The sequence below is a fragment of the Ochotona curzoniae genome, unplaced genomic scaffold (assembly GCF_017591425.1).
Source record: "Ochotona curzoniae isolate NIBS_2020 unplaced genomic scaffold, NIBS_Ocur_1.0 contig_4501, whole genome shotgun sequence".
Taxonomy (NCBI): domain Eukaryota; kingdom Metazoa; phylum Chordata; class Mammalia; order Lagomorpha; family Ochotonidae; genus Ochotona; species Ochotona curzoniae.
The window spans coordinates 3,695,275-3,722,680 of NW_024466307.1; the positions used below are offsets into that span (position 1 = coordinate 3,695,275).

At 44.9% G+C, this 27,406-nt stretch overlaps 1 protein-coding gene across 3 annotated transcripts in view; it reads left to right on the top strand.

Annotated features, from left to right (window-relative positions):
• The window catches only part of VCAN (versican), an 88,268-nt gene that overhangs the window by 27,523 nt on the left and 33,339 nt on the right, over window positions 1–27,406 (top strand). Inside the window, exons 1-2 of one of the 3 annotated variants that reach the window (XM_040985999.1) lie at window positions 3,331–5,046; window positions 20,553–25,817. The exons of 1 other annotated variant lie outside the window; for it this stretch is intronic. In XM_040985999.1, the coding sequence (XP_040841933.1) occupies window positions 3,456–5,046; window positions 20,553–25,817 (6,856 nt within the window). In that variant the 5' untranslated portion in view covers window positions 3,331–3,455. Of the gene's footprint in view, window positions 1–3,330; window positions 5,047–20,552; window positions 25,818–27,406 lie in introns of those variants that run through there. One more of the 3 variants, XM_040986000.1, reaches the window with a different exon arrangement.

A 27,406-nucleotide genomic window follows, 5' to 3' on the forward strand; every position in this document is an offset into this window, starting at 1 on the left:
GGAAGTCTGAGGCTTGCCGTTCCAAGTAGCAGAAATAATTGACTTAATTATAAGCAGACCTTTTAAAACAGGACTCTAAAATCACTGAGAACCCTTTCCCCTTCAAAGCCTCTCTCTCTCTCTCATACACACACACCCTTCTTTGTCTTGTGAGACAAACCTTTGGAGATGTGTTGCTGTCACTTTGCCCTGCATGTAGGACAAGGAAGACCAAGAGTACACTGTACAGTCACAAACGACAATGACGTGTGTTTGTTCGTTTTTAAAAGACTGAGTCCATTTATAAATTGTTCTAAAAATATTTTACTGGCCTGGCTGGGAGCTGAGAACAGAGAACTTGAGCTGGAACCTAGGAGGAGCAGATTCTCAGGCCCTTGGTCCCTCAAGCAATCTCACCTCCCTTCAAGTTAATTCCATGAACCATGGCGATGCTCGGAGCAAAGAAATCAAATTAGCCTTTTTGTTGTTATTAGTAATAGTATAACTAAATTTTCTCTGATATGCAGTATGCTAAGGGTTTATATTATGTTTCCATGGGAACTTTCTCTGTATGTCTTCTTTTTTTCACTATTTTCCCCAAGAATGCATTTAAAAGAGTAATATGAAATTTGGCAGCTAAGTGAAGTAACGGTTATGGGATTTCAGAGGATAGAGAATTGAATTAAGAGAAAAAGAATGGTTGTGCACATTTGTGTCCATAAGTTGTTCATGTCAATCAAAATAAGCCAATGCTTCTTGCTAGAAATGCATGCAGAAGGAGCTTCTCTTACACAGGGGAGAAAAAATGTCCTTCGGTGTCTTTCCAAGACTACAACTCTTTGTCTTTGTTTTATATATTATATATATATAATGTAGAAGAATACTTACAGGCACACTAATGCAAATGACCACCACGTTTGCATTGTAGAATCAGTGCGCCTGGGCTGTCTGGTGCAAGGTCTAGGCAATGCCAACTGCTACTCACGGTTTTAAGCCAGGAAAAAAAAAAAGTGAGGAGATGCTTACATCCTATTCTGACTTACAGCAAAGTTCCATCATTTGATCATTAAGTTTGTACACAGCAGATGGAACTGAAAGATACCTAATTTTGTTTTTCAAGGTCTCCTCTTTAGCATTAGATGCTGCAGAACCTGTACATAGCATGACCCTTGTCAGGGAGGACAGGCCTTCACCTGAGAGCCAGCTTGGAGCCCTAGCGGGTGTAACAGGACACTGATCATTAATCAAAAGCAGTTCCTTCAGATTCAGTGGTGTCCAGTTTTTGATTGTATAAGATACTGATCTTTAAAAATACATATACAATTCACAGTCTTTCTGTAGCAGGCTGCTGGACTTTCCCTGTGTTGAAGAGGAATCTTGTTTACAACAGTGGAACCTCGATAAGCAATTTAAATCACTTTCAACAGGGCAGGCCATTCTCTGTCAATTTCAAGGCATTATAACAGAGCATTCAATGATGACAGGTTCTGAGATGGCTGAGCCGGTTCTTTCTGATGCTTGGGGCTGCTCCCAGAGATTTGTAATTACAGAGCTAAAACACGCGTCTGGGTCCTGGGCTTCCTGTACATTCGTGTTCCATGCTAAAGTAAGCCTGGAGCCAAGGCCCTTCGGAAGTCCATGGTGTGTAGTGCATCGAGCCGAGTACATCCCATCTACTGTTAGGACCAAGTCTCCTCCCCGGAGTTGAAGTTGAAAGGAAGCTGAAGCTGGACGGCCCACACCTAGAACTGAAGGAAGAGTAGTAGTAAGAGGCTTCCGTTACCCTGTTTTCACGAAAGTCTTCATGGACGGTGTCGTGGTTTGCTTGATGTGGCTTTGGTGTTGTCTTCTGATCTGAGGCACTGCTTGTTCCCTGAGGTGCATGCCGTGCAGCTTGAGAGGGAGGGAGTGTGTGGAGAGAGCTAGCAGCAGGGAAGCTTCCAGAACAACAGCAAGTTCTCCTACCGGGCTGCAGGGTGCTGCTGTGGCTTCAGATAGACTGTCATCTGTACCCACACTGTGCATGTGTCATAGCCCTACCATTCTAGACTACTGAGCAACTTGTGACTCCTCAGTATTCGATGATCAGTCTTTGGGTTAATTTAAATACAACCGTTAGAGTTCTGCCCATCATAAAACACTTTTGAGTCACCCTGAAATAACCAGGAGCACTGAGCCAACACTGGACGTACAAAATACTTTGTATTAGTGAATTGTCTAATCAACTCTTTGAAATTATTTTTCTAGCTAAACCGAATATATCAGAGGCCACAACCATCGAACTGAACCTCCTCCCAGAAACCACATCACCCACTTTATCCAAAGAACCACAAACAGCAGTTGAGAGAACCACACCAAGCATCCCTTTAGTCACCGAGTTACCTATCCTTACAACCAAATCCCCTCCTGTGGGAAAAATAGTCACTTCTGAACAGAAATCCACAACCCAACCTCAGGCAGTAACTGACAGATTAGCCACTGGGCCACCCACACTTGGTGGGGGTACCCAGGAGCCTTGGGAAACGGCTTCAGGTGCCCTGGGAAAGCCAGACATATCTGACATGGAAGAAGTGCTTCTGAGCACACGTGCCATTGCCTCGCACACAACAGACTCGGGGGCTGCTGTGCTGGAAGACACACAGACCCAGGAAGTGGTCACACAGATGGAGCAAATAGAAGTGGGTCCCTTGGTAACGTCTATGGGAAACTCAAAGCATGCGCCTGCCAAGGAATGGTCTGGAAGGGAAACACCTTTTGTATCTGCAAGAACGACCATGGGATCCAGAATCGAAGAGAAAGCTGAGAGCATGCCTTCTGAACCAATGACCACAAATCACCACGGATTGAGCTTGGGGCAAGACAGTGGGGAAGACGGAACACTTACATTGAGGTCTGGTCAGAGCACCTTGGTCATTAGCCAGGTACCTGAAGTCATTACAGTGTCAAAGACCTTGGAGGGCACCACCCACACTCAGTACAAGGACTCAGTCTCAGCCCCTACCACTGTCGCACCTGTGCCTAAGCCTGACAGTGATGAATCATCCGCAGATGAATGGGAAGAGAAGCAAACGAACAGCGAAGATGCCATTGGCCCGTATCTGTCTACTCCACCTTTTCCAGCACAGCCTCATGCAGAAGCAGAATTATTTCCTTACTCCAATGATAAAACAACAGAGGGAATAGCCACAGGGGTCTATTCTCCTTCGTACACACAAGTAACCCAAGGAAGAGAAAGAACAGAAACACCGAGTCCAGAGAAAACAGACACCGGGATGCAAGAGGAGACCACCGAAGAGCCACAGATGGGAAAATCAGAGGGAGACAGCTTCTCTGGAATGAAGCTCTCCACATCTTCCGATTCCCCAGCATCAAGTGCAGAACCCACAGAAAAGGGAGGTGTAGAGGAAGATTTTACGAAACCTGGGGTTGGATCACAAGCTACGACAAGGCGCGATGAGGTTTTCACCACGGGGCACATGACCGACAGTACTTTCCATGTGGAGGTAGTTACTGTGTCAAAGTGGTCACGGCATGAGGTAGAGCCCACAGCACATACCGATTCCCCAACCACGGGGGTAAGCAGAAAGGAAGAAGAAACGTCGAGTTTCATTGAAAATGGAGACAAAGTCACTCCTCTTGAGGAAAGTTCTCAAAAACCATCAGAGAAAGCTATTGGGGAGGATGTAACAGATCCTGGGGAATTCACAGTGCAGTTTCAGCCAACTGCAGCCACCGGTATTATGGAAAAGCCAACCTTCACAGGTGCTTCACCCACCAAAAGAGTCCCATCTATCACAAGCACAGAGGGCCCACTCGTTTCTGCAACTATGGAAGGAAGTGCTTTGGGTGAAGGAGAAGAGGTGGACCTGCCTACGCCAGTGTCCACTATCGTGCAGTTTGCACACACTTCAGATGGGCGAGGATTGGCATTTGTTAATTATAGTAGCACCCAACAGCCCACTCCTCATGTAGACACTTCCCATACTGTTCCTCTCTCTGTAATCCCTGAGTTAGTGTCTTCTGCGCCCTCAGAAGATGAAATTCCAGGTGAATCCTCTCAAGACAAAAGTGTCATTGATCAGACTCACCTTGAAACAGCTGCTTCTCCAGAAACAATGAGAACAACAACAGAAATCACACAGGGGACCACTCAGGAAGAATTCCTTGGCAAAGAACAAACAGGAAAACAAGTTCCTGCCCTCAGTTCTACAGCAGGTGCACCAGTGTTGGCAACAAGTATCTGGGATGAACAAGAAGGTGATGGATCGGCATATACAATCCCTGGAGATAGGTTGGTGACCACTTTGGGGAGGGTGCCAATTTTAGAAACAACTCCGATTGTAAAAATCGAGCATGATGCGTCCCACCTCCCGGATGCCATCACTGAGCACAGGGCAAAAACAGATGAAGTGGTCACTCTGATACCAAGGATTGGACCCAAAGTATCTCTAAGTCCGGAACCTGAACAGAAGTACGAGACAGAAGGTAGTAGTGCAACAGAATTTGTATCACCTTTGAGTCCATTTAGCACCAGTGTTTCCCAATTTATAGAGGAAACCACTACTGGGAAAAGAGTTGAAACATCTCTAGATTATACTGATGTAGGTTCAGGATTATTTGAAATGCCTAAAGCCACAGAGCTTCCAGGATTGTCAACCATTAAAGCCATGATTCCAAGTGATACCACTGCCATGTATGGGTCAGTAGATGGACTTCCCACAACAGCAGTGTTTGAGCCGTCTTCAACACCCACTGAGAAACTTCTCGTTGACAGAGGGCCTGGGGAAGAGACAACCGGTGGCTTGGTGATCATTGAAGAATCAACATCCCATGTTCTTCCCACTATCCCCAGTGATATTGTAGCCAAGGACCCAGAAAGCGATATTGGTAGAGAGTATTTCACGACTTCCAGCACTCCTCTGGCCACACAGCCTCCAAGACCACCAACTGTGGAAAGCAAAGAGGCCTCCAGACCCTGGGAGCTCTCCACCCCACCACCCCCACCGGGGACAAAATTCCACCCTGACATAAATGTTTTTATTATTGAGGTCAGAGAAAACAAGACAGGTAAGTCTTTGCTTTCTCGCCACCCCATTGGAGGCACTCAGCATTTATCTTTAAAGTTACTTTGGGGGAGAAAAATGAACCTACCAAATGCTGCCATTAAAAGATAACTGGAGTGTGGAAAATAAACTTGTAGTTTCATAAGTTTGTATAGGCATGGGACAAATATGTACACAATTTGGAGAATGTTAGATATGATTTTATGTTGAACGTCATAAGAGGCCCTGCTTTGTCATCTAATATAACCAAATCATCGCTGTTACATCACTTCCAAACATGCAGAATTAAGCATTTTAATTTCAGTGTCTTTCCATACATTACTACTCAAGTGTAGCACTAGCCTGTGTTAACATTCCATCGGTCTTTAACTATTAACCCTTGGTACTTGCAATGTGGACTCTTCAGATGATTTTGTATAAAGCCCTAGGGTTGATAGGAAGACTTCTAAAGGTTTGTTTGGCTTCTGTCTTCCAGGATTTTGTAGGTTTGTTACAGGACTTCAGTGAGCAATGGATGTGTTGGTTAACTGTAATTTTAATGCAAATTCCATATATTTTTAAACTGTTGTTTTAGAAGTTTCTTAACCGGGTTTAACCATCCAGAAGTCAAAAAGTCTATCTCAGTTGTAGGCATTGCTATAATTTATTGTATTATTATGTAAGTATAGAAGTGGCAATGTTAGCATTATGCTTGTTTCCTATAAAAACAGGCAATAATGTTGTTTATGTTATGATTTAATTGCTTTACCTGGGAGAAATATTTACAATTCCCTCAACTGCGTGCAAATATTCTAATTCTTTAGCAGGGTTCTTAAAAGTTGTTTCTTTCTATTGAATAATACCTTCCATGTTCCTTATCAAACATGATTTATTTTGCCTGAAGGTGAGACCACACTATCCTTTGAATTGGGTAAGCTGAGTTGAGACTACTTAGTACATATGAACCAACCAGCACATTATCTTCTTTTAGTTTTAAAGTTAAGATCATGGATTTTAGTGAGCTGTGGGACTTTAAACTTAACATGAATAAACATTCACCTTTCCTTGTCCTAGCTCTGAGAAGCTGGACCCGGAGACTAGCTTTCCTATTGGAGCTTCTCGCTCTCTCTTACTGTCAAAATCTCCCCCCACCCCTCAGCATACCATTTTTCCAGAAAATACTAATATCCTCATTAGCATCCCTGGGACCGTGCCTGTTAGCAGCAAATGGGTAGCTATTCGTCAGGTCAGCAGCTGGTACTATAGCTGTGCACTGCGTGGCTTCTTCACTCTCCAGAATTTTCTTGGTGTTCAGTCTTGTGCATGGCAGTCGATACCAGAGGACACATCTTCACTTTCTAATAACAGCTGAAAGAGGCCAGGATTGGACCGTGGCTCTTTGGGAAGCCATAATGTATTTCCTCTCTTGTGTGTTACTCTTCTGTCTCTCAGAGTTGGAACAGGAAATAAATTGCCACCAAGACTTAAACGGAGAGTTAAAAAAAATACTTGAGCAATTCCACTATGCAGACATTTTTCTCAGTTTTTAATATCTTATTATTAGCATAGAGACTGTGTTTGATGAAATATTATAAAACACAGTAAAAAAAAAAAACTTCTGAATTGGAGATTGGAAATTCAGGTTAGGGTAATCCAGTTACAACGTGGAAAGAGGCTTTCTCTTCAGTAGAATTATCAGCCATTGGGGAAATAAGAACTAAGTTGATAAATGGTCACTCAGAGTGGAGGGACAACCCTTGCAGAGATGCAGGTTTATATGTGAGCTGGGCACTTAATCCAGCTGGCCTTGCAGGGCACACATGGGTGTTTTGTCTAGCTTCTGCTTTTAGAACATGAGGCCACGATGTACCTCCAACCTAATTCTGTTTTGAGTCGATAATCATAGGTCAGGGAGCTGTGGAATAATTGCTGGTCCTCGGTAGGCAGGATTCGTGCGTGCGTTCGGGCATCTGTCCATGGAGTAATTTTTGCCCCTCTCACAGTCCTCTCTGTTGTGGCTTCTGTTCATGTGTCCTCTGTGAGACTGAAAGCAGTTACTGCTTTTATGATAATGTGTTCGGATCCAACTGCTTACTTAACACTAATTTTGTTTTCTCTGAGAAATTTAATTTTCCAACATTTTGAACATTGGCAAAGGAAATCCTGAAAGCAACCATTCAATTAATGAATTGTAAGGCAGGTGTATACATTAATAAGGGAAAGGGCCTGTGTGCTTGGAGAACCAACCCTTTTTTGCATGAAGGCAAGATTTGCCAGACTGGAAAATCCTGCACACTTGTGTAAGTCTATTCACAAAAAACAGAATTGGGCTTTACGTGCATTGTGTATCCAAGTAAGCAGAAATGCCACCCGTACGACATTGAAACAAGGCATTCCTAATTTTTTGCTGTACTCAGCAAGTCATATAAATCTTGACTTTTTTTTTTTTTTTACTGCAATGAAACAAAACGTCCTTCTCAGAACATGCATGTCTTGTGTTTGCTCTAATGGATCTTAATAGCAAGTTAGGCTGTCATTGCTAGAAGGCAACTGTAGTTAGCAGTTTAAAAAAAGTAAAGGAACTTTTCAGCTCATAAAACTTTTATGAGCTGAAAAATGCTATGGGGTGTGTTGAACAGTGTTTCACAGGGTGCTGGGAACTGGACTCATTTCGGGAGTAATTTGCACACCTGCATCTGGAAAAATTATTGAAAGGTTTTCTTTGTGAGAAGTATGCAGGCTATCAGATTTGGAAATGTTAGAGGCTTTTTCTCCATTTTAGAATTATTTTTTAAAAACCATGTCTCTAAATCATTTGAAATTTTAAGAATTAGTGTGACAGAACTGCAAAATTAAATGCTAACATTGGTGTTGTGAAATGTTTATAATCATAATCTTAAGATATCTCATTAGATTTTTTTATATATAAATAAGTTCACATGTGGTACCGTGTATCAGGCATTCTTGGTGTTGTCTTCCTTGAAGTTCTTTTTGCTGTTTTTATTATTTCTATCTATTCACATTCAAGTCTAAGGCAAGTAGAAAGCCAATGTCTAACTAAAATGATGTAAAATTAAGGTGCTGATGACATTATTAATATAACATTAAAGATTTTGAATAAGGTTGTATAAGACATAAGTAAGATTTTAAGACAGATCATTTTTGACCTCCAAGTTAGAACCCTTTTGCTTGGTTTCTTCATTGAGAACTTTGTATGTGATTGTTCACAGCTTTCAGAAATCATACCCGTCTGATTCATTTGTTGTGCAGTTCTGTTTGTGCATTACAGAAATGTACTTGGAGCCAGAGATTTATTGTCTAAATATTATGGTGTATTGGAGAGGGTCAAGAATCAGGGACACTGACTCTGAGAGAAGAGATTACCAGCCAAGTGCCAGTGTTTAAATCACTGATTGCGCAGTCATCACTTTTTACAAGATAAAGTTTACAGAAGATAGTCTCAGAGCAGTTGTGAAATTGCTTACTTCTTCAGCATTTTCTAATTATGCAGAAAAATTGCTGTCAGCTTGTCCAGCACAGATCCCATCCCATTCCTCCCACGAAGTCTTCCGGCGTGCTTCCGCTTTGTGGCCAGCTGGAAGCACAGTGACATAGTATCTGGGGCCATTGGGAGCCTTCCAGAGGGCCCCCCCCCCTCTCCACCCCCGTCTCCTGCGACAGTCCCCAAAGCCACACACTTCTGAGGACACAGCTGGCAGGGGGATGGCCTCACCTAGATCACTCAGAGTATTCCAAAATAATTATTCATTCCTGAAGGCATTATCAAGATCTTTATCTGCTACGCAGCTGTTTTCATTTACCTTTGAATGATTCTGTTGTGTGGAATACAATAAATGAAGCAGTTTCTCTCTAATTGATGTGGATATCTCAAGATCAGACATAGCCACAATTCCAAGTGTCCTGTGCAGGTGCAAGAATCATGCGTGGACATCTGTCCTTTCATACCCCTTTTCCCATATTTCTTCCCTTTGAACCCTGACTACATGGGCGCACCGGCCTGCTAGGTCTCATGCTCAGGGAATTGAGTCTCACTGCTAACCTTGAAGTGATTCTTGCCCAGGATGATGAGCTCACAGGAACAGTGACCCACTCTGTGGTAGCTTACGTGCTGCCCTGTCCTTCACTTCCTGGAGTCACATAAGCTCTGCAAAGACTGGCTCCTCCATGGCCTTCTATTGATTTGTTAAGAGCATGGACTTTTGATACCTGCCATGGCCGCAGAGCAGCACGCTGGCATCTGTGCTTGCTATGCCAGCCTTTCAGGCTGCTGCTTGCCTGCAGAATTTTGGAGCAAACCCTAGAAGTGGGTGGAGCTAGTGCCTCACCTGTAAGTGGTCCCTTTGTGGACTCCAGCCATGGCCTCACTACCAGAGAGACATTCTTGACTCTGCAGGAAGCGGCACTGGCTTCTCCCATCCCTTGCCTGCTTTGCAATACCCAGAGAATCCACTTCCAGTGCTCAGTGGACCAAAGAAAAAAAAATATATAGCTTATTTTCCTTTCTGTAATGTGAAGAAAAAACCCTGATCTCACTGTTTGTGGATTATTACTGAGCTTAGCACTGTGTTAGTGCCCAGAGGCTGGCTTCTTCAGAGGTCCTTATCAGTGAAACATTTTGTGATAGCAGCATGTTCCTGAAGACACAGACACATGCTTTCACACACATGTAGAATCTAAGCTTTTTAAGTGGCTGTGAATAGTCTCATTAACCTGTTGACTTCAGTGAACAACATTAAGACATTGAAAAGCTTTTCCAAAAGTGGAAGTGTTACAATGAAAGAGAGCCACATTGACTTGTCTACTTCATAAAATAAACCAATACTGATTCTTTCTGGCAATCGCCCTTGTTACAACTTGTCACAATCAAAACTGCTGAAGGAAAGGCGCAGACCAAGGACACACACCACTGACTGCTATGACATTTAGCTCGAGAGAGGGACGCACACAGCCAATCCAGAATTGTCTCCAGGTAAATTACAGCCTGCTGCAGCTGTTACAGTGCTAAGAGGGGAGCACAAAACAAACATGAACCGTGGGCTCCGCTTCCAAGCCCATATGAAATGCCTATGGGGAATCAGTATCATTACAATTAAATAACACTTTGATACACACACACCCGCACACATACAACTAGGTAGATAGTGTCACTGTGTGTTTGTGTGACAGTGTATGAGTAGCAGTGTAGCCAGCAATGGAATCACTGGAGGCAGGAGTTAACCAGTACTATGTAAGAGGGAAGAGATGCAAGGCCTTTAAAAAAAATCAGAGGGGTATGCAGAAGTTACTGAAAGCCAGTATCAGCCTGTTCCTTCCTGAACTAGCTTCGGCAGTAGGACCAAGGAGTTCCACGTGTAATCAGCTATTTCTAAATTCAGCAGGGATCCCACAGGCCCACAGCTTCCTTCAGAAGCAGGATGCCTCCTTAAGATCCCCCTTTATCCAAGCAGGTCACGGCTGCCAGATGCTTAGCCAGGTGCCCAGGCAGGAGTGTGTGCACCACTGATTAGGATGCGTGCGTACAGAGTGCCTTCTGTGGTCTGAATGTTTCTGCGGCGACTTCCTGTGACGTATTGTGGTTCAGCCTTCCACCCTAGTGAAGGTAAATGCCACACATTTTCGAAGAGTGCCTGTACGCTTTGGAAGTTGGTGGAAAGGTTTGTGACTTTTAAATTCAAGTGAATATTGACTCAGCAAAGATTACAGAGCAGGTGCTCAAAATTGGGAACTGTAGGGTTAGTCTGTGCTTTGCTTAGTGGCCATGCAGACCCTGAGATTTCTTAATTTACTCATTAGGTTTTTTGCAAGAAAATGGATCTTACTATTATGATGCAGATTGATAATTCCTAGACTTTGACCCATTCACCACAACACAGAGTCTAGGAAATAATGAAAATTTTGAGACTGTCTCCAAAAGCTCCTAGATGGTGCATGTTATCTTTTAACTTTGCTTTTTTTTTTCAAATGTTTTTAAGATTTCTCATAAATGCATACCCAGGCTTACATGTATACATAGACTTCTACATAAAGGGGAACTTCAAAATGTTCATAGACTATAAAATTAAAAGATAAGTTTATTCTGGCTCAGAAAATACAGATATTAGTTATATACATATATGTCTACATATGCGCATAGTATATATATTTGATGCTTAAGTACTTACAGTGTGCTAACTACACTGGAAATGTATTTTTTGATGTGCCATCTGTGTAGGGTGCTGTGAAAGAACATGGGTAGGTAGTAAGTTTCTGCTCTAGGAAGAAGCTGTTGATGTAGTGGCGTCTTTGCGTCTTTGGAGAGGGACCCGTGTTGTTAGCATCCTGGTTCACTGCAGCCGTTTGATCCAGAATACATTATGGAAAATCTGTAGGTCTCAGTGGTTAAATCATTGACAGTGCAAAGTAATACCTCAGCCTCACGAGATGGTGGGAAGAAGGAGGGGGTATCTGGAGCGCTCATCGATGCCAGGCCCTGGGGTAGGCCATTTGTATATTCAGTACACCTTGTCGGACTGCAACGTACCACATGCTGAGCCTAGTACCTGGGATTACTTAGTACAAATGAATCCCCAATCAGCTCTAGGAGCTATTTCATTCTGAACCTTTCAGGTTGCTTTGTACTAAGTAGATTTAAAAGTTGAATCATCTTAAAATCCAAGGTGATCTGTACCACTAGAAGCCCCCTATAACTGCTCGTGGGTATCTGCTTGCCAGAAAGTGCTTGGTAATGTGTTAATCCTCTGCAGGTTGTGTTTGGCTTGGGGTAACCATATAGGGTGCTACTCAGAGGGGGTCGCAGCCCTTGCAGACAATGTAAATGTAGCATTGATCCTATAGCATTGAAGAGACCTACAGAGATAATGCGTTGGCATCACCGCCTTTGGTCATCAAGGAAGCCTCTCATTCTCTACACAGGGATTCACTCTTCTTTTTCAGTACCTCTTAGATCATCCCTTGGTGCAGGGACTGCAAACTGGACTCCCAAGTCCAAACAGTTAGGGCAGGACCATAGCCAAGGAAGAGAGACATGCCTGTGACAGGAGCAAGGGGATAAAAAGGGGATAAAGAGATATTGAGAGTTCATTTTCATGAGATAAAACTGAATTTTATGTTTTTAAAATCACATTGCCTGTCTTTGCCAGTTTAAGGAAAAGGATAATACTACCTCTCAGTGAGGCCCACTGTTCATGTGTAAAAATAGTTGGTGCTGAAGTGGGTTCATGGATAGAGCAATCCCAAGGATGAGGCTGAGGTTGGTGGGGCAGGGGAGGGTGTTGGTGATAGCTTGTAGAGAGCCATGATACATTTTTTTTTTCATTTGGAGTTTTTACTCAGTCACGACTGAGGTAATAAGAACTGTTATAACGCGTTCTTTTGCCTGGGGACGGATGATTGCGAGCTGTTTTACTGCATTACGGCTGACATTGCTTAGAGGTGCAGCACTGGCCTTTGAGATTTTAAATCAGGAGACTCAAGAAAGATATAACTTTGCTTAAAGGGAGTGATTTGACCCTTTGTAGGAGGATAAATCAAGGAGAATTATCTAAATTCTTGCCAGAATGATTGGGGATGATGTAGACAGTGTGTGCATCTCACGATGAAATAGGAGATGTTAAGAGTGAGAGGAAATGTTTGATTGTATTTCGGAATCCTTGTCTGTGAAAATCTGATGCACAGTGCTCCTGGGCTACCAGAACGTTGCTTACTTGCATGTGTAATCTGTGCACAGGAGGTGCCTAGCCTGGCTTGTGGTGACTTCCGGTGTGCTCTACAGCACGAAGCTCCTGTGTTGACAAGGGCAATTGTGGCTGCCTTAGGACTTTGTGTGTGGCATGTCTTGGTTTCCCCTGGATGATAAGGGGAAACGAAACACTCAGGTGTGTTTCTGGAGAGCCATTCCCGTTGACTCGGTGTAGAAGGCTTGTCCCTCTCTGCTTCCACGGGGCCTCCCCACTCTCTGCAGGTAAACATTTTGTGCTGGTCTCCTCACACTGCCCCAGGAACAGAATTTCAAGGTGTGTTGATGTAAAGCCCCTCTGAGCCAGAGAAAAGAAAAAATATAATGCATAGCTCAGTTGGGAAGGGCAAGAGGGAATAATTAGTAGGCAAGAAAGGGTAAAATAAAGGCTAACTATTCACTTTAATCAGAGGAAAATTAGAGGCAAATCAACTCTAAGGTAAGAAGCATCTTGAGCAAGCACAGTCCCAGGAATTGCAGGGAACTCTGGGCGATCCTCCCTTAGGGAGCACCCACCTGACTCACCTGGGGGGAGCCAGATCTGCCCACATGAGCTAGTGCTGCCAACCACCATGAGGCCACCTGAGTTAATTTTTTTTAAAGATTTATATTATTTATATTGTGAAGTCAAATATACAGAGAGGAAAAGAGACAGAAGATCATCTTCCATCCAATGATTCGTTCCCCAAGGGGCCACAATGGCCAAAGCTGAGCCAATCTGAAGCCAGGAGTCCGGAGCCTTTTCTGGGTCTCCCATGTGGGTGCAGGGTCCCAAAGCTTTGGGCTGTCCTCAACTGTTTTCCCAGGCCACAAGTAGAGAGCTGGATGGGAAGTGCTGCCACTGGGATTAGAACTGACACCCATATGGGATCCCAGTGTGTGTAAGACGAGGACTTTAGCCACCAGACTACTTTGCCAGGTCCAAGGCCAGCTGAGTTCTTAAGTGCATCCCTTGTGACTTTGAGGTACAGCAAGTCTTGGACCCAACGGGTAAGCCAAAGGTCCTGAGGAAGCTGGAGAGTGGCCTGCCAACACCAGGTGCTTGACATGGCTGACTGCGCTGTACCGATTTTGAGGGAGAATTTTGACTCAACCTTCCCAGAGTGGGAGGGCGCTCTTGATCAGTTTTGGGGGAGTGCACTTTTTGTTCTGCATGCTAAATGGATCCATCAATATGATTGAAAGTAGAATTCTATAGCAATGAAACGCATCTTTTTGGAACTTCCAGGAATAATCAAATTGAATCCGAATACTAGCAGAGTGAGGAGCACCACAGGCCACACTTGGTGTCCTTTCCCACAAACCTGGCGATTGCAAGGAATTTTGTCTTCTGGAGTCTCTTGACCACACTGCTCAAGAGCGTTTGTTCAATGAATGTTTACATTAGAGACAAATAGTGGTTACTGACTTGATAAAAGCCTATGGGGATTCGGAAAGAAAAGTAATGATTAAAAAAAATAGTGTGAAGATTGTGCTTGAACATTGAAGTGGCCTGAAGTTTCCTAACCACAGAAGGTCTGCAGTGTTGGAGTTCTTGGTGTGATCCTTGCGTTGCTCTGCTTGCAAAGAGCAGTTTCTTCAGTGTGAGATACAGATCTCACCAAGAGTCAGCTCAGTGGAATGTGCAATGAGTACCTACGCAGGTGTTGTTCACTGAATTCCTCAAAGGCGAGGGGGCAGGCGGGGAAGGAAGCGAGGGCCCTGCGCGATTCAAAGATCCCTCCTTCACTTTCATGATAGAGAATGGGGTTTAGCCAGGTGAGACCAAAAATGTACATATATAGGCATGAGAACAACTAGGAAATCTGGAAAGACACGGTCAGCTTGTAGAGACGCTGTTAGAAGTGCGGACTTGAGCTGGACCCTTTCTAAGTCCCTGGGGTGTTTTCATGGAGGATGTGTCAGGGCTGCTCAAGACGGCATGGGAGCATCTTCCTGAGCACGGCTGCGGTGGCAATGAGGAAGGGCTGTGGTGCTGCACACCCGCCAGCAGAAAGGCAGGGAACAGGAGGAAGGCCTGTCGCAAGAGACCAGGCGGAAGAGGTAAACCATGGAGGGCTAGGCTGGGCATAATTAGAAAATAGAATGGTGCTTGGTAAAGCTGAGCGTGGCAGCTGTAATTTTAGTAGCTAAACAGGATCTCAGCGTATTTCTGAGAGCCTTTCGCTTTACTGTCCATCCTCGAGCATTTCTCAGTTTCAAATGCTTGACTTGGTTTTTAAAATTTTTTTGGTGTATGTCTAGCATCTGTGTAGCAAAGCATTTGGCCATGTTAGAGCACTAAAGTGAAAAACGAGACTAAAAATAACCCCCAGGGCTATTTTTTGGTTCAACTTCCCCATTGTTAATCTTATTTAGGGAACATTGCAAACCTGAGTAAGCTGGCTTGCTTACACATTTGGTGTAGTTTTTAATCTCATTGCTCAGCAGTGACTGGACACCCCCAGATTACTTGAGGATACTCTCCAGGAAATCCCTTGCTCTAAGAACTCCATGTTGTGAAGCCCCTTGGGCTGTTGCCGGAACAAGCAGAGCCCACACCCAACGCTCAGTCCTTCAGCACTCTTAGCTCAGACAACTGTGTCTAAACTCATTCTTTCCACTTGAAGGAGCAGCATTACTTCAGGATTATCTGCCAAGGTTATGGGAAAAGGAATGATTCTCATCTATCATCCCCATGGCATATTGGCTTCTTAACAGTGATGCCTGTCAGAAACACTCATGGTGTTTACATTCATTCATTACCCTTTCTGGGTGTAGAATCCGTGAACTGGGAAGCCCCAAGCTCCTTGTTCAGCATGAGAAGGCTGTCAGGGTAGATCATATGCCTGAATGGCAAGCAGAACCGACCTCAGTGGACAGTGCTGAGCGAGAGGCGGGCTATGAAATCCAATGTGGATCTTCCAGACCTTCTGTAACTTGCAAGAAGGTTGAGCATAAGCAGTTCCTGTTTTTTCAATCTTTGAAACCACCTGGCTAGATCTGGGGAGGGTATTTTCAGTGTTGACCTAATGCCATCTTTGGAATCTATCAGATTGAGTGTTGCCATTCTCAAATGTCTCAAATCCTGACAATGTCGGGCATTTAGGATTTCTGAAGTCACTGGATAGATAACTGCTGGAGATGGTTTTCTTCCCTTCTGAAGGTTCCAGTTGGAGTTGTTTTATTTTATTTAAGAATATATTAAAGGTGAGGGATTTGGGAACATTTGTTTTTGTCTGGTTACTGGGTCTGTGATTGACAGTGTATATACATCTTAAGGAATATCAAGCTTCTTAAAATTCTACGGGTTTTTTTCAACTGCTTCAGCATGGCTGTCTGCTGTATTCTTGAAATAAGAAAACAAAATCTTTGTTACCTGTTAAAATTAAATCCATTTCAATAAAGACATGTGAGCTAATATATCTGTGCTGAGCATGTTGGTATAAGTTACATTTAATTAAAAGCTCTTAAACTGTGAAATTCCCTGAAGAGACCATGAACGTTAGCCAGCTGCCCATGCATCAGAGCAACTATGTTTTTTTGTCTGGTATTAGTATGACTGGAAGACTTGTGCAATGTCTGTAGAACTCTGCAATGAAGTACTTAAAAATACTTGGTGAATAATCTGAAGTCAGTTAGCAATAAAGCTTTGTGTGAAATGCTATTAAAAAAATCTATTAACCATGGTACTAGTATATTCAAGTCAAGCTGTTAAAATATATTCCTATAAACATAGAAAAGATTATACATACACTCAGTAGAGTTCTGTGGTTTTCAGTCTTGAAATCCAAATAAAAGTTATATTACCCTCGGAGTGAAACTCTAAAATAGAGCAGTCTTTTCTAAGGACTTGTGCATCGGAGAGCCAGGAATGTCGGTAACTCCAGTAGGTTGCTCTGCTCACATGAAATAGAACAGATCACAATGCTGCACTGAGACACGTTCATGAAAGCACAGGGGTCTCTCCTACTCTCCCCATCCCCAACTCCCTACCAAGAACCTTTCTTGACTTGCAATAATTATAGGTGTTTTAAGACTCTGGTGATCTGGGTGCTGATCTGGGGTAGCGAGAATAAAGGAAGATGACGAAGTAATTTCAGAAGGTGAATAAACAAAGCGCAGCAGATGCGATTCAGTGTGCTGCATGGGAGTCATGATAGAAACAGCTTCCTGCTGCTATGCCAGGAATGCACCTGTCTTTAAAGATTTCACATCGCAGCCTCCCTGTGCCACAGGGAAAGGATAGCAGAGCTAGCTGTGTGAACAGGATAAAACGTAGATAGATGTGCAAAGATTTTTTTTTTGAAAGAAAAATTTAGCTTCAAAACTCCACATGGTTAACACTTCTCCAACCTTCACACTCAGATTAAGAAATCTAATCACACTATTTGTAGGTTGACATGACTTTTTAAAAAAGTGACTGTTAGCTGTTTAATTGTGAGAATAGTGCATTCCTAAACAAGAAACACAGTAGTTTCAACACTCACTTTGCAATCTTCGCTTTATTTTTCCATTTAGTAAAATCTTTTTCACTAAATGGAAAAATAAAGCGAAGATTACATGATGTAAGGATTTGTTTTTGTTAGATTACAGCGTCTCTTGGGAGAAGTTGTGTGGACATACTGTTCGCCTCACTATGGATATCCTATACATCATGTTCGAAACTCACATACATACGAAGTATTTGTAATGTATACCAAATGAGCATATTATTTATAGATGTCTTCTGTTTAATTGAAACTTACCATGATGTGATAATGGTTCTCAAATGTATTGGCAAAAACGTTTGTTTCTGAATAGGGAGGGAAAAGACTTGAACGTGTACTCAACTCGGTGACAAGTTTCTTCCTCACGGTCTATGATATAATTCCATTCACTAGGTGTTGTGCAAGCAATTAGCTAGTAGAAAGACACATCATGATTGTGGTAGTGATTTTGTGTGCCAAAAAAAAAAAAAAAAAAAAAACTAGTATGAAAGTGTGCTATGCTTGTGAAATGCGTGTGACATGGTATCTCCAAAGCATGGTATTTATTTGGCTAGAAAATGAAGTATGCTACATCCAACAGCCGCCATTTTTTTGGTGAAAAGTTCTGCTATGATGATTTAAAGTGCCATGGAAGTCTTAGTGGATTTTTTGAGCAACAGGGAGTGTTCGAGTTCTTTATCTGAGAGGAAAATGGAGTGAATTGTGTAGACTTCCCTAAGTGGCTAAGTTTGTAAGTTAACAGTTAACTAGATTATGTGAAGTGTTGATTTACAGGTGGTGTTTTAAATCAACTCCTGTTGATTTTTCCCAGCTTTCCGTGCCCCTCCTGGCCATCTACCCACGTCTCTGTGCTCAGAATCTGCACACTGACGTGTGTCGGGTCCCTCCTTCTCTCTCTCCGTTGCACTTCTTCAGACCCACTGCTGCCGCACTCGACAAAGCCTCCACCCAGGGTTATGCATTAGGAGACCAGAGGATGCGGGCACCTGCGATTAATTTTAGTCAGGAATTTATTTATTTTAATACAATAGCCAGGAGTTACTTTTTTCCCTATTCACGGGTGACAAGTTTGAAAATATTTACAATTGAGCGATTTCCTTCTTTATCGTCATGTCTGGCTAACGAAGGCTGAATGAATAGTTAGTATTAACTCCAATATTCTGTAATATTGTGGCAATAAGCAGAATACAGAGTGCATTTCAGGAACCTGAACACAACACTTTTCAATAGTGAATTCTAGTTCTATTTATGCCCAATGAAACAGAAGTGATGGAAGGAAACAGGTAAAGGCATGCACATCTGTAAAAATCAGATTGTTTAAAGTTGCACAGAGTCCAGCATAAGTCAACTGTACTTAAATAGTATTTACCATGGTATGAGTGATTTCTTGGTTTAGTAATAACTAAAATTATTCATGTGTTATTTCAAGAGATTCATATGTGAAGCAGTCATTTAAAATGTCAACTTTTCTTTTTCAGTGAAGCAAGGACTATGTTCAGTATAGGTTGTGTTAAGAAGGTATTGTTATCTGATTTTATTTTGTCTGTTTTAGAACATGGGAGATACAAAATCAGAGTAGCAACTTTAGGGGCTTAACATTGAACACATTTATTCTTTAGAAGTTTTAAAAGTGCAGAGTATTGATTCGTTCTTTTGAACTTGACAGTTAAGAATACTTGCAACACTTGTACGTTGTTTCTATTTTTTACAGTGTGCTGGAGTTACACATTTGTTTCACATCCATTTGAATGCGCCGTGGTTAGCTTGTCTGCTTGGAGAGCTGCGTGTATGCGATGGGAGGGGACGATGTTAGGCGTGGAGTGCAGTTGTGAGAGTACATAGGAAACATGCCGAGTTCCAGGAAGAATGACCCAGCTCTGCATGAATACTATTTTCAGTGAGATCATTTGGTAAAGATATGCTGGAATGTTTTTGTTAGAATGAAAGATAAATTCAATTACATCTTCTGATTACATGAATGTCTTAATGGGTTTTTTTTTTTTTTGGCTTTTTACATTTTAAGCAATTTAGGAAACTCACATGGAGTTTGTATTGTAGTTCATCCACTTGTGTTGCTGTGAAGGCATGGTAGACTAGCACAGGAGAAGTGACAGTCCCTCTCCACCAGCCTCTGCGTTCACTGTCGGTCCCTAGAGTGAGCAGGCAACCCTTAGCTCCCACGCATGCAGGATGGCTGTGTGGGTGCTCTGTCACCGTGCTTCTTCCCCAGGCATCTCCTGGGCTGGCCTGAGCACGTGTGGCATGTGTTGCAGCTAGGCCAAAGGATGGGTTCTGCAAGAGCCTGTGGGCCTGCGGGTCTGTCAGCAGAGCTGAGTGATCCTTCCTGCCCTTCTCGGGTCCATGCCTCCGTGTCCCTCCGCACAACTGCGTCACCTAAGTGGGTCACTTGCAGGGACAGTACACAGGAATCCTACCTAGTGCCCAAGGCCAGGAGCTCTGTGTTGGTGCGAAAGTTAGTGGGACTGCCTTAGTTATCGGTGCCCGTGGGACAAATGACAGCCAAGGGAGGGTTCTGAGGGCAACCTGTTGTCCGAGACATGGGAATCCTTAGTGTGACTCTTTTGAGCTTTCTTCGGAATGAGGTCAGTAAGATTTCACTCGGTTCTCAATTCTCGTCCATCGTCTCTCACAAAGGATAAATGTGGAAAGTGCCGAAATATCTTCCTGGTCCTTTCAGCACACCCTCCCAGGGGCCGCGGGTTTTGTGAGTGGGATGTGTCTAGCCCGTGCCTCAGTGTTGTGGTGGGAAGAGTATGCCATTGCGTCGTGAAAGGATACATGGAAACTTCTCCTAGATTTTCTACAATCAGTCTTCTCTGGGGCCAATTATGAAGAGGTCAGGAGGAATCTTCTGTCCTTAATGAAGACAGTGTGCCTACACATCGCTGAACCCACAGGGCAATAGGCAGTTGTTTTTCACATGTGATCTGAGGCAACGGTCTTTGCTTTTACAGTTCAAGATGAACCCTCACGTGTCAAGACTGCTGTGTCTATGCGATTCCTTGCTTCCTTTTAAGGGTTTTGTTGTTCTGTGAATAAACACACTGAAGAGTTTTCAGAACCTGTGTCTATAACGTGAAGTGGATTTTGCTTTTCCAATTGTTTGTCTAAAATAGCCAGGCTGAAGACAGAACCGTGCATGGGAGGGTGAACGCCCTGGATTGTGCAAAGATTTGAATTCTTTTTGTTTATTTGGGCATGTGACGAGGTTTGCTGTCGATTTCTTCTGTCGTACACTGCCAAAGCTTCTATTTAAGTATTGTGAAAACTCTTTGTTTCTTTCAGGTCGAATGATTGATTTGGATGCCATTAGTCATCCAATAGATTCAGAGTCTAAAGAAGATGAGCCCTGTAGCGAAGAGACAGACTCAAAACACAATCTGTTTGCCGAAATCATACCCGAAATAACTAACCTAATTAACATAGATATATACCATAGTGAAGAGAGCGAAGGGGAGGAGGAAGAGTGTACCAACGCCACTGACGCCACTGATGCCACTGACGCCACTGACGCCACGACCACCCCATCGGTGCAGTACATCAATGGGAAACACCTGGTCACCACAGAGCCCAAGGGCCCGGAAGTCGCAGAAGCCAGGCGCGGCCAATTTGAAAGTGTTGCACCTGCGCAGAATTTCTCAGACAGCTCCGAGAGCGATCAGCATCTATTCATGGGATCTGAGATTGAGCTGTCCACCATCCTTCAACCTAACGACTCCGCAGAAGCCACCGAATCATTCGAAATCACATGGAAGCCTGAGCTTTACTCGGAAACTCCAGAGCAGTTTTCAGGTGGTGAACCGGAAGTCTTCCCCGTGGTGCCATTCCATGAGGGAGAAACCACAGAGGGGGCAGCATCCGAGAATGGCCTTGAACTCGAGAATCTGATGCCCGAACCTACAGAGGGTCTACTTCTGTTTCCCGAAGAATTGTCAGGAGAGGTTGCCATTGACCAAGTGTCTCCAAAAGTAGTCTCTGGGGGAGCGACCGAGGTACCATTTGCTGAGGGGGCAGAGCCGAGTACTTCTCTCACACACATTCCCAGGGTAGTGCCAAGTTCTGTGACAGCAGCTATTTCAGAGGAAAGATCAGTAAGCTTAACAGGAAACCCACAGCCTGATGGCCTATGGTCTACCAAAGAAAGCTGGGTAGACCTGTTGGCCAGACAGAGCCCAGACCTCTCAGGGAGTTCCTCACATCTGGTCCCAGAAGGTTCTGGTGGAGAAGCAGATGAGTTGACAGACAAGGTGTTTGCTGTGTTTACTGAGCTCTCACAGGGAAATGCCACAGATTCACTCACTACCCCAGACACTAACAAGTTGATGCTCACACAAAGCCTTCTAGATATTCCCACGGCCACCGTCTACTTGGTTTCCCAACAAGCCACAAAAGTAATGGCCACCCAGTCAGTAAGTGAAGCGAGCTCTCCTGGGGGAGGTTTCAGTACAGCTACTGAGGGAACGAGAAGGCGGGAGAAGGAGATGAAAGACAAAGAGGAAGAAAAGGAGGGAGCCACAGGTGCAGTTCCCACAGTTGAGTCAGTACATTCAGCTACTGCAAGAACAGAGCAAGTCATTTTAGCTTCAGAACTGGAAAATGTAAAGGCAGCTACCATTAGTGATTCAGCTGGAAGAGAGACCACTGGGGCCTGGATAGCACCCACATGGTCCAGACGGGAGCCCACAAGGTCTGCTCTTGTCTGGAGAGAGATGCATGCTTCTGATGAGGTGGGGACAGGATTCCCTGAGCACAATGATGGCCGTCAGCATGAGGGACAAGAAGCACTGCCCACTCACCCACAGAGCCCTGCCTTTCCCTTTATGGAGCAGGGCTCTGGAGATGCCACTGCTGACCCTGAGACCACTACCCTCCCTCCATGGCCATTAAACCTAGAACCTGAAACCCAAACCAACAACGAAGAAGTTGCCACTTTCTCTCCCCACGTGGGACCTGAATTTTCCTCTGAGCCCACAGTGCAAGTCTTGAGCACTGGTAGCATTAGAGAAGTTGCTGAGGTGGACAGGCAAATGCCCGAGGAGACTGCTGAGGGCGCAGGAGGGCTGAGGCCCAGCGCGGAGATGAGGAGCTTTTCGACAGGGTTTCCTTTGGAGCAGGAGTTCAGTGGTGACGCTGGAGAGTATGTCACAGCATCTCAGTCCATCACACAAGAGGAAATGCTGGTGATGGAAGGCTCTGGGGAACCAGCCTTTAGTGATACTCCAACTTCCCTACCTACCACACCTTCGTCAGTTCATGTCAGTCACACACCTGCCTCAAGAAGACCCGGTAGCCCTGTGATCGACCCCTCAGCCTTCCCTTGGGAAGCATTCCCAGCCTCCGTGGAGGGCTCAGGGGAGCAGCTGGCCACAGCCATCGGCTCTTTCGAGCCAGTTCTGCACAATGTAGTAGGTAACATTTCCCAGACAAATTCCCCTTTTGTTGATCAAGTAATGGGAGAAGTGGGTACTGCTGGTGAAGCTCGTGAAAGAGCCACCGTTTTGCCAGCAACAGAAGGCACTGAAGCCCCCCCAGCAGAGGAGGACACAAGCACGGCCACTGGCACAGTGCCCTTGAAGTTTCCCCAAACAATGGAGCCCGCCAGATTATGGTCCATTCAAGAAGCTATTTCTACAAGAGCGGGGACTGAAGATGAAATGGAGAAAACCCAAGGGCCAAGGTCTTTGGAATCCTCCCAAAGCTCTCTTGCACCTGATCAAACAGATTTTGATTCCCAAACATCTAGTGGCACTGAACTCCAAACCACAGGTTCTTCTACACTAACAACAAAGGACACAGAAGGCACTGACAAGGAAGTGGGGGGAAAAGACAGTCCCTTCGTTAACACCGTGACTCCAGAGCCGAAGGCAGAACATTCACAGTCACACACTGCTCGCCCACAAGCTACAGAGAACTCACACCTTTTCTTTGCGCCTGCCTCAGTGACTGAATTTACGTCAGCTGAAGGTGCCGTCACAGATTCATCAGTCCAAGTGGAAGACACCGTGACCCCCTTCCTTAGTGGACTGCGGCCGACAGGCAGGGAGTCAGGCGCTGGTCTCTTGTTCTCGGGAATGGGGTCAGGAGAAGAAATGTTGCCCGCTTTCCCTACAGTGTCAGTGAATTTTACTGAAATGGAACAAATCATAAGCACGTTACATCCCCATACTTCTCAAGTGGAAAGTTCAAAAACAAGTATCTTAAGCAGTAAAACAGAAGACGAAGAGAACATGGAAAATGTGGTAACTGAAGCCGGACCACACGGCTCTAAGATGAACATTTCCGAAGGTAGCGAGGCAGCACTTCACACAGATCTCACACAAGCTCTAAGTGACCCTGGGGCAGAGGGACCCACCATGACACCACTGCCTTTTGCCAAGGATCCTCACCACCCTCAGGACCACACTCCTGGGTGGACAAAGGAAACTCCAGCTGGGTCACTCCAAAGCACAACTGCCCAAGCCTCTGATGAGAGTGTTGCAGCAGCAGAAGCTAAAGGAACCTCAACCTCATCCATAGTTGCCGTCATCCAGACGTCTGGTCTCGAAATGGCCCCCGGATCGGTGACATCAGAGCCCAAGCCAGCTGATTTGTTTTCTGAGCATTCTGGAGAAGGGTCTGGGGGATTGGTTGTTATTGATGTCACCCCCACGTCTAGAACTACTCAGACCTCCCGACAAGGAAGCCTCGTGTTTGCTTCTGAGGGGTCCCTGGCAACACAACCTGAAGCTGTTACTGCTGATGGAGTCCACATGGTGTCTGAGGGGCTTCCTCATTCAACGCACAGTGATGCCACTAGCACATGGCCAAGTCCAACGCTGCATGGGAAGTCCACGGAAGGGGCCACAGCCGCTGCTTCCCAGGGCCATTATGGAAGAGTTGAGGATTCTACCGTCAATCCTAACAGAAGAAAAGGCCCTGAAAATATTTTCATCGATGGCATTTTCATGGACAAGGAGGATAAGGATCTGATAGTGGCCATCACAGAGAACAGCATCCTTGAAATGCTCCCTGAGCTCACCTCGGATAAGAACACCATCATAGACATCGATCACACCAGACCTGTAGACGAAGACATCCTTGGAATGCAGACAGCCGTGGAAGCAGAGGGCCCCTCGGGCCCACACAGCAGCAGTGAGGAAAGCCCTGCCGGCCAGGAGGCCTCCCATTACCTCTCCCTAACCGAGGAAACTCCCGAAGGCTCTGGTGACACTCTTCCAGCCGCCCACACTCAGGCCACACACAGTCCATCAAGGGCTTCCCATGATGGAAGCCAACCAGATCACAGGGTCTCTGACCTCCCATCCGGGACCCCTGACCCTAGCATAAAAGTCCAATTGGAGAATTTGCCTCCGACCATCATGTCTCTGTCCATCCCTGCAGAATCGGCCACGGTCCCTCCACAGTGGGAGGAGCCAACGCTGGAAGCCAAAGGCTTGGACGACACGTTTGAGTCCAGCACTCTGTCTGACGGTCAGGCTGTGGCAGACCAGAGTGACATCATGTCCACCCAGGGGCATGTGGGAAGGACACAGGAGGAAAATGAAGAAAAGCCAGCGGGTCCCTCTTTCCAACCAGAATTCTCTTCGGGAGCTGAGGAGGCATGGAAGGACCCTACTCCCCTTGTTACTATTGGTGAGCCCATGGCTCAGAGTCTAACCGAGGCTCCCAGGGAGATGGGAGGAACCGACCCTGCCCTGCACACTGAGAGGACATCAACAGTGGCAGCGTTGGCAAGGGCGTCCCCACAGATATTGTCATCACCTGTCTCCATTGATTCAGGCAGTGGAGCCTCGGAACACACAAGCTTCCCCCTCCCGAGTGCTCTGCCAAGCCTGGAGGTTAGCCCAGACCCCGTGTCCTCAGAGGAGTCTTTTAGGGAAGCCCATGCAGATGTGGAAGTGACTTTCAAACCATCCCATGAAGCCTATTTTTCTGCAACAGAGCCTCTATCTTCATCTCCCAGCCCAGAATTAGACCCCTCAGAGGAAGGAGGTAGCCCTGAGTTCCCAGAAGAGATGGAAGCTTCTCCCGTAGAGCCAATTACTGAGGAAGGGACTGGGACTCCCCAGGACCCCCCCAAAAAGGCCAGCACTCAGCTTCCTGGAGAAACAATGACAGTTTTGCCCAGTGTTGGGACAACGCAGGCTGGGATGGTCATCCCAGCTGCTGGAGAGGTCAGGTCGGAAAGTTCTCCACGGTGGCCACATCTTACCTCTGCTCCTGTGACCTACAGGGTGGAGGCCCGTGTGGTGCCTCAGCCCAGCCCCAACCCACACACTGCCGAGGAGTCCACAGTTCCTCCTCCATGGGAAACAGATCTGGAGACCCAAGCTTCAGTCACGAGGGAGGGCTCCAGAGTAGCGACAGCAGCAGAAGAGCAGGCATCTGGGGGAGTCCCAGGTGCCAGGAGCCAGGCAGCAGGAAGTGCTGCAGAATTCAATCCCCAGCTTGCCACGCCTCCATTTTCCCTTCCGGAAACCTCTAATGAGACTGGGTTCCTGATTGGCCTTCATGAAGAGTCAATAGAAGGCACAGCGGTCTATTTGCCAGGTAAGATCACAGCACTGATAAATCTGTTTCCACACTTGGAAACAGTCCTTTGGGCCTCACCTGTGTATGCACCTAGTTTTTTATTGTGATGTCAGACTGATAGGGTTTTAACATTGTTCGCATACAACAGGGCCGGCCACCGTGTTCAGTCCTTAAGGAGATGAAATGAAGTAAGTACAGATGATTTCTGGGCTTTGTTGGTATAGTTTGTGTTTTTTTTTTTTCAGGGGATTTGGAAACAACATACAGTCGCAACATGGAAAAAATGAAATTGTTAATGATCTAAAAATTTAGTGTAATGTCACAAGTGCAGTGCAGTGTGGCTCTTTAAGAAAAAATTAAACAAACAAAAATTCCAAAAATAAAAAACTCTCCCATCAATTGATGCTATTGTGCCAATATCAAAAATCACACATGAGAGCAACGAACAACTCTTTCCCAGCTTGTTCACGGGCAGTGCTGAGTTCACACTTTGGTGTAATTTCCTGGCTTGAAATGGTGTGAACAATGCTTCTTACACAGTGCCCGGCCGAAGTGGTCGTTCATGGGACAGAGTTTTGATCTACTGTTAAGAAAAAACTTTGCTCACCTACCAAACATTGTAGAGCGCATGCATCTGACACTGCTTCATAGAGACGACCCCATTTGATGTCCAGGAAGGGATAGAGGGCACATCCTCTTCGTCCCACACAGAAGGGTGGGTCATGGTAGTTTAGAAAGCTCAACAACTTGCCCAGCCACAGGATGGCAGAAATGGGATTTGAACCCTGGTCAGGCCCACTCTGCAGTTCATGGTCTTTGTTCACTGCTGTTTTCCAATAGAGTGTGAAGATGGGGCATTGGCGTTTAATTATTGTAAGCTGGACGTCTGGCCGGAGAGTGTTGAGAATGCAGATTTGTTAGTGTTCAACGCCATTACTTAGATAACGATGTCAGATCCACAAACACCGTTACCTCCTAGCAGCTACCCGGAAGAAGAAGAGGAAAAGGCACTGATGGTTGTTTTATGTCATGGCTACTGTTACAATGTTTTTTCCAGTCAAATCAGTATTACCTCCGGTGCCACAAATGCTTCGTATTGATGTACTCCAGAAAGCTGAAAAACAAGGAAGTGCAACATTTTATAAATGGCATGAGTGTATTGTGAATAAAAGTGATCAAAGATGGTGGGCATTGAATTTTTTTTTATCTTGTCGCTCTGTAGTTAAGCTGTAACTGGTAACTGAGTAATGTGGCCACTGTTTTGTAATTTCACTGAAATTTAAATCTGGTTGTTGGAAATGTCATGTAGAAATAGTTGGTGATGATTATACATGTATATAAAGTTAACTTTGCATGATGAGTGAGCGATGTGTACCAGTTATGCACTGTGTATGTTTGTCAAGAATTAGAGGTTGCGTCTTCATTGCAAAACAGATTGTCACTTTAGCTTAACCCAGTAAGCAGCAGCTCACGTGGGATTGCCTCGTCTAGCTGTCACAGATTCAGCCCTCTGAGCTTAACATAGACTATTTAGAGAAGAGCATAGTTAATAAAAACAAAGCTCTTTTCCTAGTTGGAACTACCTCAAGTTTTCAGAGAAGACTCAC